Here is a 13,822-nt window from a genome sequence, read left to right as displayed (position 1 = left end):
AAGATGCATAATAAATGAAGTATTTATACATTTATTTGTGCACGCTGGCCCTTTAAGAGGTTGGTCCAGCGCTGTTGTTTCGCGGTGCGGAAGTTGTTGTTGGGATAAGAGTTTAACGCTCACATTACAGATGCTGATGTGCTCTTAAAAACAAGTAAACGAAATTGACAGCAAAGCCCAAAATAGGAAAGAAGTAACCATTATGCATTCACACGCCAACTCAGCAGTCTGAAGTTGTTGTCTCTAAACAAAGACTCGTTTAGTCTTAGCGGCATCGGCTAATAAACGGATGAATGGAAAGCTGATAGAAATAGAAATCACTAAATGCTCTCATAATGCCTTCTTACGAAGAATGGAGAAAGACCAATCACTTTTATTATGTCGTTAAATTTTCACTAAATGTCTATTCAATGCTGTTTTCGGTAAGTGCTCCTCCTTGCATGTCATAGCCGTGCTTTGTTTTCCCCACGCACATAAGCTGATATATGTTTGTTCTGAATTGATAGGCGATAACATTAAGTCAAGGTAACTCCGACCTCGAGTCATTTTAATGGGTAATTGAAAGCATTTTTTAACATTCAGTCTGAAGTATTTCAATGGTTAGGCTTATAGGCAACGAATGTGTGGCTGACAGATTTAAAGCGACAGGACGATGTTATTGTTGTAGTATTGTACACTCACTGTAAATGTGCCACATTCTGCTGTCTGTCAAGGGATCCTATATTTACATTGATTTGTTGATTAGGATTTCTGTTCATTATTGGGCTTCACAAATAACACAAGCCTGGACATCTTCCATATGTTTTCCTGTAGCTCAATTGGTAGAGAATTGCTCAAGCACAGCAACGGTTCTGGATTTGACTCATAGAGATACAATTTTTCATACTTTTTGTATAGGCTGAATGCACCCGATTTTGTACAATATGCAAAATTCAGACATGATTTCTGGCTTATATCCTATTTCTAGGATATATTCTGTGAATCTGTGTTGTGCAAATTATGTGTTGTTCTCGATTATAGGTGGCACTACTATTTTAACAACCATCAATAATACGTCTAGAAAGCCCTGGATAAATTTAGAGAACAATTCAAATTTTAATTTAATCGGCATATCTAGATGTTTTGTTGCCATTCCAATATAGTCATCCAATAGCAATGCGAAAGATGGACTGCATTACAAGACACATGAAAACTGTGATGAAAAGCAAGGTTATCACCTAGAAAATAAATACATGCAGAAATATTACTGTTGTAAGTGAATATGAACTTGTTTTCTTTGCAGTATTTGAGGCCTGAAAAAATACAGTGCATCTATATTTTGAACAGTTTTCATTTTCTGGATAGAAACAAATAGAAACACTATTTGTATTATGGTATTAATGTTGGTAGTAGTTTACACAATGAAGCAAAAATGATCATTTTACCCAAAAACATACCTTTACATGGTAAATAAAAAATACATCATTTTAATATGGCCTCTTTATTTGTTCCTGGTACTGTATGTATATATATATATATATATATATATTGCAATAAGGAAAGCAATTATTCTACTTGGCTCACTATCAAACTGATCAGTTTTCTCAAAGGAAGTGCTATAGGTCAGTGCCTTAAAGGAGTATTTTTACTAACAGGGCTTTAGGAACATGATGATACAAGTAGAAAAACCTCATAGGATGCTGTTCATCTCTCACCTGCTTTCCACAGTCTCCCTGTAAACTTGGCTTGTAGCCCTTACACTTGGTTTACCCGACAAATACACCTGTGACGTATCACGGTTTGTAATGAAAAGAGAATTAATTGAAGTTTTCAGGGAACTGAAATTGGCAGATGACAAAGTTAATCAACCAAGAAGATTTATTACATTAACCTTCCAGAAAGAAACGTTGGGGAAAGTAAATGAGATATTAAGTGGCTTCAATTAGCGTGTCTTGTACCGATCAATTCTTTTATTCAGATAAAAGCTGATGTTACGCTGGCTACATCCATCTTATTAATCTTCTGCGTCATCCCGTTGATATGTTTGTTTAATTCTGCACTTTGAAGAAGTCTATCTTATAATAATTACTGCCTGAAACGCAAATGTTTTTTTTTTTTTTACTAGTTGATTGGTTTTGAATGGCGAAATTATTTTGGGTTCATATTACATTATCTAAAACTAATGTGTCTTTTAAACTCCGTCAACTCTTGTCTTTTAGTTGCTAGGTCTGTGTGTGCTATGTGTCGGAGTGTATGCAGAAGTGGAGAGGCAGAAGAATCGAACCCTGGAGGGGGTTTTTCTGGCTCCTGCCGTGGTCCTCATACTGCTGGGACTTGTCATGTTCACTGTGTCTGTGATGGGAATGGTGGCCTCCCTCAGGGACAACAAGACCCTGCTGCACATGGTGAGGGATTGAGAATGTGTGTTTATTTAAGGTAGATCCTCTTTACCAGAAGTAGTAGTGTTTGCACAATGTTAAAAGGAAACGTCTTTCTTCAGTTCCTGTGCGTGCTCTGTGTTCTCCTGGCTCTCCAGGCTCTGGGTCTCATCATCGCCCTCATCTTTGAAAAGACGGTAAGAAGTCTGGAACGTCGTGAGAATGTTTGCTCAGTGAGGTTCTGTGTTAACTTCAGTTTTTATCCGTTTATAGACAATCAAGTTGTTCCAGAACAGCATACGAGAGGGTATCAAGCATTACTACGATGACCTGGACTTTAAAAACATATTGGACTATGTGCAAGAGAAGGTTGTTTACTTAGTTATTACTTAGTCAATCTAATACCGTTTCTTCAAGTCATGTACACTATTCAAATAATGAATATTTAAATAAGTGCACCAAAGCTATTACTCCAAATATATTTCAGCAGACTTTAAAGCTCTTCTTTCTTGTCATCTTCTCAGTTTTCTTGTTGTGGCGGAGATGAGTACAAGGACTGGGAAGTGAACCAGTACCACTTCTGCAATGGCACGAGTGCTTTGGCCTGCGGCGTTCCTTACACCTGCTGCGTCCGTCACAAGGTGAGGCCTATTGCAGATTTGCCTCTTCCGGTCGTGGTACGTTCATCAATGCCGATTTCACCTCAGCACACGGGAGTCTGATGACAAGGCTGTTTTTCATTATTTAAGCCAGTAATCTTTGCCCCAAAGAGTATGCATTTATACAGCAAGCAACGGGTCTCTGAATGCCAGAGTTGATTTTGCAGCTTTTCCTGATGGGTTGTACGGTGATTTGTAGGAAATGCTGTTCTCCATGAGTAGTGATTTGAGTCGGTGAGGAGTACATCATCATAGGGACTCTCAGGATTTAATTTGCCTGCCCTACGCTCCATAGAATCTCCTATACTGAGTGCCCCTCTCTCTCTCTCTCTCTCTCTCTCTCTCTCTCGCTCTGAGTTAATGATGTTGATTGGACACTAATGCAACCTTCTCTTTATGGAATGACAGCTCACTATGCTGTGAGAGAGCACCGGCCTAAGAATTAATAATCATCAACAAAATAAACATGTCTATGTCCATCCTCATCCTATATGGTGCCGATTGATGCTGCTAATGTTGTAATAAATTACTCATATCTTCGATTTAGTATCAGACAATGACTCTGTGTGTGTGTGTCAGATTTCGGAGTTTAGAATACACACATTCCACTTAAAGCAGTGGTTTTTAACCAGGGGGGAGCAGAGGTACTGCAGGTGGGGCATGACGGTTCCCAAAAATTCTTGATCGCGAATGCACTGAGGAACGTGATTGCAAATTGACGGAGGTCAATGTACCGTCTGAAACTGCACGCGTGAGGAGCCGCGCAAACTCATTGTCGGTCCTGTACAGTGGAATTTTAGGGTGCGCACAAAAGCTTAATATCTACGAAGAAGGCAAACGTCCACTCAGGAAGATTATCTTTCAAACTGTAATTTTAGAATAAGCGCAAGTCTCTCTCTCCCGATGAGTTCAGAGTGTGCGTGAAGGGAGTGGCTTGTAAATAAAGTGCCTTTTAATGTATTTCTGAACTTAGACGGCTGTTCAAAGCCGTCGACAGTTATTAAAGATGTAAAACGCTATTTTCGACAGGCAAATGACATCACACTTCGTCTGTACAATACTGCGAATAAACTCTCGCTCGTGAAGCGCACACCGTTCTTGTGATCTGGCAGTTTAATCCTTTTGGAATAATGCCCAAAACACTACAATTTTGTAATGGTTTTAATTCAAAAAGCTAATGGTTCACATTTCAATGGAAACCGTTCACTTCTACGATGGTTTCTTTTGTTTTTATCAGCAGGGTTGTTACATTTATAATCTGATCTCTTAAAATCAATCTGTCATATACAGGTATTTTTGGCTTCTTTATATACTGTATAGTTTATATATCTAACATATTTTATTCATTATCTTATCTATCCTCAATGTACAGTATGGGGGGAGCGCCAGTTCTAAAAATGGGTTTACAGGTGACGCGACCACAAAAGGTTGAGAACCAATGTCTTCAAGGTCAAGTGTATGAAATCTAGGTGTATCTGGTGAGGTTGCGAATTGCAACCAACGGTTCACTCCAAGTCTACCTTTCGAAGCACTAAGGTGGCAGAACTAAGATGTTGTCACCTATATGCTTCTTTGCCCATGGAGATAACGTATTTTTATATAAAAAAATGTGCTCTGCAGTTTTTCGTTTAGGGCTACTGTAGAAACAACATGGCTCATTCCATGTAAGGGGACCTGCAGTGTATGTAGATAGAAATAGATCATTCTGAGGTGATAGAACATAACGCTTCATTATGTAAGGTCTTTAAACACCTCTGAACACATAGTTATGTATGTTATATTGCATTTCTGTCAATAGATCCTATATAAAATTACACACTGGGCCAATCCTATATAAATTAGGTTTTTCTTAACCTTGTACATTCTCTACCAGATTCCCACTGGTCACTGCATTCAGGTCACTGTATGTAGCATCATCAATAATATGACTTTTGCTAGCTCTTACAGATGCTTTGTTTATATGTATAGAGAAAGTGCAGAAAATAGAGGTTAAATGACACACGATGATAAATGTATGAGAGGAATTGGACTGGGCTTATGGAAGGAGGCATGTTTACAGTCTGTTTGTAATCCGATTAGTGGAGCTCCCTGCTCATCAGGCCTATTACAGATTCCATCACTGAAATGGGCCTCTTGTTTAAAGGTTGCATTAGTATGGTTGTGAGAGTGTGCCGGGAAATACCGTGTATAATTCTGTCATATAGGAATCAGCTAAATGGTCACAAGAACGCAAGTTTTAGCATTATCCAAAACTCTTCTGCACAAATAGCAAATAAAAAGTGATATCTTTCAAATGTTATTTACAAGTTAACCGTGTGTCTATTTTTCATCAGGTCGGGGAGGTTGTGAACACACTCTGCGGCTACAAAACTCTCAACCAGCAGGTGAGGGGAATTTCAGACAAGCATTTCAAAACAAGCGTTTGGTTGCCCTTTTTCGTACAGAAACATTAGATCCAGGGTGTTTATTTTCAAATACACATCCAAAAAAGAAAAACTCGCTTAGGTGGCGATTTCCTATAACCAGTCATCACTATCTGACTTTGATTGGCTCCTTTTATTTTACAGAATACTCCCTCTAGTACTTTTGAGAACTATCACGTTTGGAGCCTCATTTGCTGGACTTTTTTATCCTTAGAGGAGCTTTCACATGAAAACAATAAACCCCAATAGCCATTTCCAGCGCAATCATCTGTAATGGTGCCTTCATTCACTTGTTTATTCGCTAGATAAAAACCAACCGGATCACATCAGGGCCATTATAAGCACAGCTTCCATCATGCCATTACGAGGAACTTTACTTATGATGTTGCAACCTTGCTTCCTCAATAGAATCAGTGCTCTTCAGTCACATAATAAGAAAATTTCCTTCGGTGTTGCAGCGTCAAACTTTGGATGGCATAATCCACGTCCGTGGCTGTATCCATGCTGTCAATTTGTGGATGGGTGACAACATCGGAGCTACAATTGGAATTTGCTGCGCCGTGGGGCTACCACAGGTAGAGTGATCTTCTTTCCTTTCATCATATCTTTTGGATTCTGTTTATCGCCTCTTGCCCAGAAATTCATTTATCCCCATCTCTTATTTTCCCTTCTGCACTTTCTTGCTCCCCTGATGTGCCACATTTCCATTTTGATTGCCAGCTCCCTATTCTGTTTGACTCTTCTCTCATTCGAGCTTTTCTGCCAAACAATAAATTATAGAAAATGGGCTTCTGCAGTGACCATATGCAGATGCCCAAAGAGAGATGCATGATCATTGGAGAAGTTGGAGGCTAATCTTTCTAAGGTTAAAAACTTTTGCCTGAAATAACTGGCCAGCTTATCTATCTCTTTCTGACTCGGATGGTCCACTACTTTGTGGGTGGGCTGGGCATGTACACAATCACATCATGGCTATGTGGCTAAATCACTCGGTTACAGCTGTATTAATCCTCTAATGACTGCAACGAGTTCACTTACTAAAATGTGATCAAATACGATATCATATATAAATAATTTTGCTACCCGGCTTTCTGGGATACTTGATTCTGATTGGTCAAATCTTTTGGACATCATAATGACCTCTGAACTGCATATTTATAATGCTATGCAAATATTTTAGCAATGGTTGCATACCTGTGTTATTAGTTAAATGACCGCAAAGTTTTACAGTGTGGATATCGCTGCTGTCCTTCTGAAACCTTGTATCTGCATATTTAGTTTTGTCGAAAATTATTATTATTAGTCACCCTTTTATATAAATATAATATATATTTACAACACAGTAGTCAATCATTTATAAAGCATGAAAAACAGCAAATTTGGACTTTTGAGGTTTTAGAGTGATACCAACGATATTTCTTTCTATTGTGCCATTTACATTTTCTTAAATAAGACATTTGTGAAAAATATTCTGAGAAATGTCTTAACAGCAGATGAAAGTCATACAAGTTTGGAATGAATGAATGAATGAGGCATTTATATAGCGCTTCATTGTGTACTGCTGTACACCCAAAGTGCTTTACAATCATATGAGGGGGGTCTCTCCTCAACCACCAACAATGTGCAGTGCAGCATCCACCTGGATGATGACATGAACTGGCCTTTAAGTTTAAATGTAGTATTCCCATTTTCATATCCCATTCCGGCCGGCCGCATTTCACTGAAGTTAACCATCCACAAATGCATTTCTACTATGTCTCAATTTTGACGTCACCTCGTCTCTCTTCAGCTTCTGGGAATTGTTTTGAGCTGTGTCTTCTGGAACCTTCTGGTGGAAATGAGCGAGTCTGTAGACATGGTGGACTTTAACATCCTGAAACGTGCCGGCTTTAACTACAGAAATCTAGACCTCACAGGGGCTGGTTGGTGTATGTGTCTACCTCGGGATGGTGGTTATCTACCTTTACCTGTAGCAGAACCTGACACCTGGGCTCCGGACCCATTCCCTTTCAACTTGGAACAAGACCATTCTAAAATTCTTCTCGCACATTCTCGGCTGGCAAACCAAGGAGCGGATTTGCGTATGGGAATGGATGAAGTAGACAATCACGCTTAAGAACCACTGATTTCAAGCTCATATCTAAACATATGTTTTTTATTAAATTTGTTAATTAGACTTTTCCTGTTCACACTGTGTGTTAAGAAAGAAATAGTTAGTTGCACTACTTGTTAGATCGATAACACTATCATGAATCTATTCCCTAACCCTAACACTATTTTTTAGGATGATGTAGCATGAAAAGGTTTGTATAAAAATAAGTCCTTGAAATTAGGCAACCTTGACAAAAGTACACAAGCTTGTTTCGTGTATTATATTGTTTACATACTAACTTTTATACATCATTTTAACGCATCTAATTGTCTACTGTCTTTTATAATGGAAAGGGAATATAGAAAGAATTAAATGAATATTTGGGAATCAGTTATGTTTATTTTAATAATTTATGGCTTTAATGGGTAATTCATGCCTTTTTAATTCAGGGATATTTACTGTTGTAATATTAGTTGCGATTAGTGTTGTGATCAGCAGATGAAGCTGTGCTTTCATCACGTTTCTTAAACGTTTACTTGCACCTTTTTATTTCTGTTTCCTACACTACTGTCATAAACCCCCATACAGGGTATGAGAATATTATAAATATTATGAATATTATTTTTCTTTTAAAAATGTGTGCAAGTTTTTTCAGTTAGTGGAATGCAAGAATTATTTTGTAACGGTACAAAGACCTTCGGTCCAAACATGCTTATCCTCTGCAGAGTCAGGAGGGCTGAACTAAATTATTATTTATTTAAATGTTGCCTTAAGTACAACGGAAGCTTTTTCCTCAGTACCTCAGGCTGTTCTGGAATAGCCACGTTGATTTGCAGGTAATTTGTAGTTTTTTTGTACAATTTTCTATCGGGCCTTGTGATTGACACTTTAAGCTGAATTTATCTGTGAGTGTAATGCTCATATATAATGTTTAGTAACAATCTATTCTAATGTGTTGATGTTTGATGGAAAATGTTAGTCATGTTTAGGTTGGTGGTGTCATACTCGCCATCAATTTGTAAAAGTTGTCTTGTATTTCTGAGTCTTTTTGAAATACCTCATGTTTAAATTGATGACGTTCCTCGAGAGAATTTTGTAGAAACTTTAATTGTGACTGTCAATAAAATTTTGCTTGAAATAAATTTTTTAATGAGCCTCTTTAGTTATTTAAGCCAAATAAAACACAGAAAACTCTCAAAATTTTCAGCTGTATAAATAGATAGATAAGTCTAAGATAGATAAACTATTCACACTTTCAAGCTGTACCAATGAGTGAATAAAAGTGAAAAATAGAAATGGCAACGTTTAATTTTAGCTGGTCTTATTTATTAATCTTGAGTACCTATAGAGTAGTATTGCATACTTTGTATCTTCGAAGAGCGTAAATTTTTTTTAAATCACATTTATTAAAGATGGATACAGCTGTACGATTATTTCTGGAAAAATATGACCTCCTGGGTGTGTGCCAGGGGGGGACTAAATAACGAGCACAACCTACATCATCACAGTTATTCAATATGAGTTCATGTTGTTTACATAATGCACGTAAGCACTAATTGCCAAGCTTAACTAGCTTAACTAGCTGCAGCTGCAGGCCCACAGCACAGCCAATCTTGATGGAAAGCAGCTGTTCCTATTGCTCGTCGGTTGACGCATGGGCGGGCTATTTCCTTCGCCTTGCCGTGGGAGAATCTTGGGGGAGTGTATCGAGCACAAAAATTCTACGTAATACGTCCAACTCTTTTTTTGACAAGTTAAACATGATAACCATGAGAAGCCAGCACGTTTATCAGTGACGACCGTTTTTACATGGACAACAATAATCCGATATTAATACGATTAAAACAATATTCTGATTAAGAATAGACCATGTAAACAGAGCTTTTTGATTAGTTAATCCGTCTAAACTCATAATTTTAGTAAACAGTAATCGAATTAAGACGGGTAGAGTACTCCTATTTTAGTCGCATTACCGAAATGGGGTATAGACATGTACACACCTTAATCGCATTATTACTGACGTGTTGGAATTTTCATGGCACTTTGCGACAGGTTACACACATTCACGGCAATGGACAGGAGTTTTGTTTCACGGCAAACAACATGGCTTCAAGCAAGAAAGCTAATTTTTTGTCCGAACGGGAAACAAGAAAGATGCCAACAATTCTAAAAATATAAATGAAACGGCAAAAACTGTTTGTTGATACATGAAATTAGGGAGGGAACGCCGTCGCTTAGGGACGTAATGACGTACGCCATTAATTGAACTATGTAGTCTAACATGTAAAACTGGAACATGAAGGTAAATTCTTAAAGCAACTCATGTGAACACCTTTATTGTAATATGAGCTTACTCAGAACTACTCATTTGATAACTGATGTCCATGTAAACGTGGTCATTGTGAAGATGTCAGAATGCATGAAACGACGTTAAATCACCCCTTTAATGTTGTTTTCTGTCCATCATCTCATCCATCCAATCATATAAATTCCCGTACAATGAGATCTTAGCTGTCCTATGATTTCCTCAATGCTCACTCTATTGTCCCTTTCACGGTGATCAAGAGTCAGCATGTGGAATAATTATAAGGGGTGCCTCAATGGGAGGAAATGAACTGCGGCATGGAAAATAACACTTGTGCACCGAGAGCGGCAACGAAATGCATCCACAGTGGTATAATTATGATATAATGGTAGACTTAATAACAGTAATTAACAATTGTCGATTTAGGACTCAAGGACGAGTTCTCGATTCCCTCCATCTGATGAATAAGTACAGCAGAAGAGGACGAGAGGAGCAGATAGAGGGATGCACGGCAGAAGAATAATCAGTACTCAAGTAGATGTTCAGTGCCTTTGGGATCCAGAAAAGCTGGGGGTTGAGACGTGAGGCGAGTTATAAAAAAGAAATCCAAGCTTTCATGATCTTAAGAAGAGGCTGAGAATCTTAATTCATCAAAATTATTTATAAAAAATCGCTTTTGAGCACAAAAGGAGATTTCGGAATATACTATTAAATTCTAAAATTAATTGTCTTCTGTTCCACAGAAATAAAAAAAAAACTATAGATAATTTTTTGGATAATCTGTCTCTTTAATAATTCAATATATCACAGAAGAATGTTTTTAGCCAGCAAGAGCACAAACATCAGGTTTGATGCTGCATGTTTTTGTGTGGTTCAAACGAACATTTCATGTTATGGAATTAGTCTTCTTGACGGTGCAGAGACCTCCGCATCGACATTTAAAGATGAATTATCATGATGCTACTGAGAATGCTTAACTCTGTGTTAAAAGGCCTGGTTTATGGTGTCTGATGAAGGGGTTGGGGGGAGCTGTGTTTCTTATCTGTGTAATGAACCCAGCTCATCTCTCTGAAGAGATGTGCGTTTGTCTCAGGCTGAACATACATCGGTGTTTATCAGAGACTGGCATTTTCGAAAAAAGCACCTTAAATTTTATAGATGTAATTCTATACACAGGGAAATGAGTTTAAGGAGATATTTACTCGCTTTGTTGCTGTCTCTGACCTGGTGACACCATAGAGTTACAAACAGTTGAGGAGGGGTTGTAATACAAATGGATTCTGCAGGTGTTTTTGATAGGGTCTTCTTCCAATGTAACATTCCAATGTACAACTGATGGGTGAACTTGGCCCAGGGCCAGAAGAATCTGAACCGGTAGATAAGAAATATGAGCAAATTAAAAGTAATTTTGTTTTACTGGAAAGTGAGTTTATTGCACCAGTCACAAACAAAGATGCAGTAATCCAACCCAACATTTCTATATTTTTTAACACTTCTAAATAGTAAATAGATTCAGAACTTATCTCCGATCTAATCATCATTAACTGTCATTAATAAATGTTTTATGTGACCCTGAACCAAAAAAACAGTTATGCGGTATATTTGTAGCACATACAACAATATTGTACGGGTCAAAATGATTGATTTTTCTTTTGTGCCAAAAATCATTAAAACAAAGCTCCGTCCCATGAAGTTTTTGTACATTTTCTATCGTAAATATATCCAAACTTATTTTGTGTAAGATGCAGAAAAATCTCGGGAACAAAAAATGAATGGAAACACACCTACAAACGTCACTCGCTGCTGCCCGCTCTTTGAGAATTAGCACTGAAGTTTGATATATATGTAAAGCTAAGAATTTCTGCTTTTAGGTTCATCCACTATCCACAATGTCCTTACAGAACTAAGCCAAAGGACATTGTCCTTTCCTAGCAAATCATGCATCAATGTAAAGCTTATTTATTCAGCATTTGATGATGTATGAGTCTCAGTTTCAAAAAAATTACACTTATGATTTGTTCTGTGGTCAAGGGTCACATTTAATAGTACACAGACAAGCGAATAGAAAACTTACACACTGAATACATGTTAGCTTGACTGCTGTCTACATGTATAAGGTAATAAGATTAAGTTTTAAAAATTGTTATAAATGTAAGAGAATAGTGGAGACCAGACCACAGCTTATGAAAAAAATACAGAGGAACGGTCAGAATCAGAATCACAAGAGCCGATGAACGATACAACTGCCAAAAAATGATTGTATTCCTAAATGTGGTTTGGGTTTTCGTGCACTCCTAAAATGGAAATTGTTCAAATGTTTTGTGTTATTTATTTAACACATGATGTGTAACTTTGTAAAAATTGTGTTGATTTCTGGGGTAAAGCAACAGCATGTCATCTGCCTTCATGTCTGATACACTACAGCATGAAAGCTTAGAATGAGCACAACATTGTTGTTATCATCCGGTAGTGTTAACACTAATGCAGACAATTTAGCTAGGTTTCTTTTTTATTTCACATTTATAATTAAATCCTAAAGATGTTTGCTCAAAATTTAGCTTCAGATCTAATTGTTCTGTTTGTGTATATTGTTCTAATGCATTTTAACCGGTGCAGATTGTTCAAAATTGTCTATAATTCTGCTGAAATTTGTATTTGTTGTAATTTCCGTTGTAGTGTGAAAGGCCCTTTATAGTGTGTTGTGTCATGAATCCATTACTCTACTGTTAGATTGCAGCCTGTGACCAAATCATATTAGTCTTAATATTGTCAGGATTTCTGCTGCAATATCTTTTCCATGGCAACAGTTGTAAGTACAAGGGAGCATTTAAGTATGAACAAAAGGAAAAGGGGGAAATTGCTCAATATAAGGCTTACAAATGAACCAAATGAAATAAGGGGGGTACAATGTGAACTGTAACTGGCTGCAAATGGGCATAAAATGACAGAGCTGGTTTTCCAGCACCTGTGCCCTGCAGTAGCTCATTTCATTTCTGTTCTTTCCATCACCTGTACAACTGTACTGTGTTATTCACAACCCGTATTTAAAACCAAATGCAACTCGAAAGATTTCAACCAGTTTGCCCTGAACTATATAAATAGTTTTCTAAGCGACATTTCAATATATATTTTGCATCCTGTGCTGTGTTGGGTTTACTTCTCGTACTTCAGACATTAGTTTGCTGGCATGCCCTTCTCTAAGGTTTACTTGAAGTGTAATAGGTATGCACTCTACCTCGCCTTGCCATCATCCCTAAGGTAATATGCAGAGTCATCTCTCATCATCTCCTGACAAAAAAACCCATATGGTGTTTTCACGAACGAAACGACCTGGGATGTCCATGCTCCTGGACCGCAGAATGAATCCAATCTCACCAATGAATATCATTGAGTGTCCCTGATTACCAACACAAATGCAATGCAAAATCTGGAATGGATTCTGTCATGAGGCTTCTGTGTGCCACACAATGAAAATAGGTTTTTATTTTCATCCACATGTCATTTTTGCAGGAAATATTCAGTTTCCGCGGAGGCTTGAGAGCTGTCTTTTGATTGTCAGCTGTAAAATGGGTTTCCAATGAACGTGTCGGTTATCCCGTTTGGTGAATGATGATTTTTTAGTCTTGTCTTGGTGAGTGTTATTTTAATTTAAAAAGAATGTGGTCTCCAAGTTATGCTAGGTTTCCCATCAAGAGACCTTCTCATAGGCCAGAGATTGCATTCTGTGTCATTTTTGTTGAATCGTGTCAATTAAAGTGATCTAAATAAAGGTCTTCTTACTCTTTAATACCACAAGATCAGTTCAGGTCAGCCTGAATCACAGATTAATGCCAACTGTAAAGCCCAAAGCATGATATCATAAACCATTGAGTTGCTGAATCTGGTTGTCTCGAGTCGGTCTCTATTTGGTATTGATTTTGTTTGCTTTTGATGCTTCGTAGTGTGCGAGGAACTGCGGTCTCTGTGCTGCTTTGAATTAGATTTTT

At 37.7% G+C, this 13,822-nt stretch overlaps 1 protein-coding gene across 1 annotated transcript; it reads left to right on the top strand.

Moving 5' to 3' along the window:
• Positions 1-87: 87 nt before the first annotated feature.
• zgc:110329 (uncharacterized protein LOC550500 homolog) lies at positions 88-8,667 on the top strand. The gene is made up of 8 exons (XM_056747419.1): positions 88-422; positions 2,199-2,384; positions 2,480-2,554; positions 2,631-2,726; positions 2,882-2,998; positions 5,350-5,400; positions 5,898-6,014; positions 7,229-8,667. The coding sequence occupies exons 1-8, from the start codon at positions 336-338 to the stop codon at positions 7,553-7,555; spliced, it is 1,056 nt and encodes a 351-aa protein (XP_056603397.1). The 5' UTR covers positions 88-335; the 3' UTR covers positions 7,556-8,667.
• The last annotated feature ends 5,155 nt before the right edge of the window (positions 8,668-13,822 follow it).

This window comes from Triplophysa dalaica, chromosome 4, assembly GCF_015846415.1.
Source record: "Triplophysa dalaica isolate WHDGS20190420 chromosome 4, ASM1584641v1, whole genome shotgun sequence".
Classification (NCBI taxonomy): Eukaryota; Metazoa; Chordata; class Actinopteri; order Cypriniformes; family Nemacheilidae; genus Triplophysa; species Triplophysa dalaica.
Note: the sequence above shows the minus strand (reverse complement) of the source record. Positions and strands in the feature narration are given on the sequence as shown.

Excerpts from the sequence above, each read along its gene's own strand:
- zgc:110329 (XM_056747419.1), top strand. The coding sequence starts at position 336 with ATGCCTTCTTACGAAGAATGGAGAAAGACCAATCACTTTTATTATGTC. Across the intron at positions 5,401-5,897 it reads ACAAAACTCTCAACCAGCAG|CGTCAAACTTTGGATGGCAT; the intron begins GTGAGGGGAATT and ends TCGGTGTTGCAG. Across the intron at positions 6,015-7,228 it reads GCGCCGTGGGGCTACCACAG|CTTCTGGGAATTGTTTTGAG; the intron begins GTAGAGTGATCT and ends GTCTCTCTTCAG.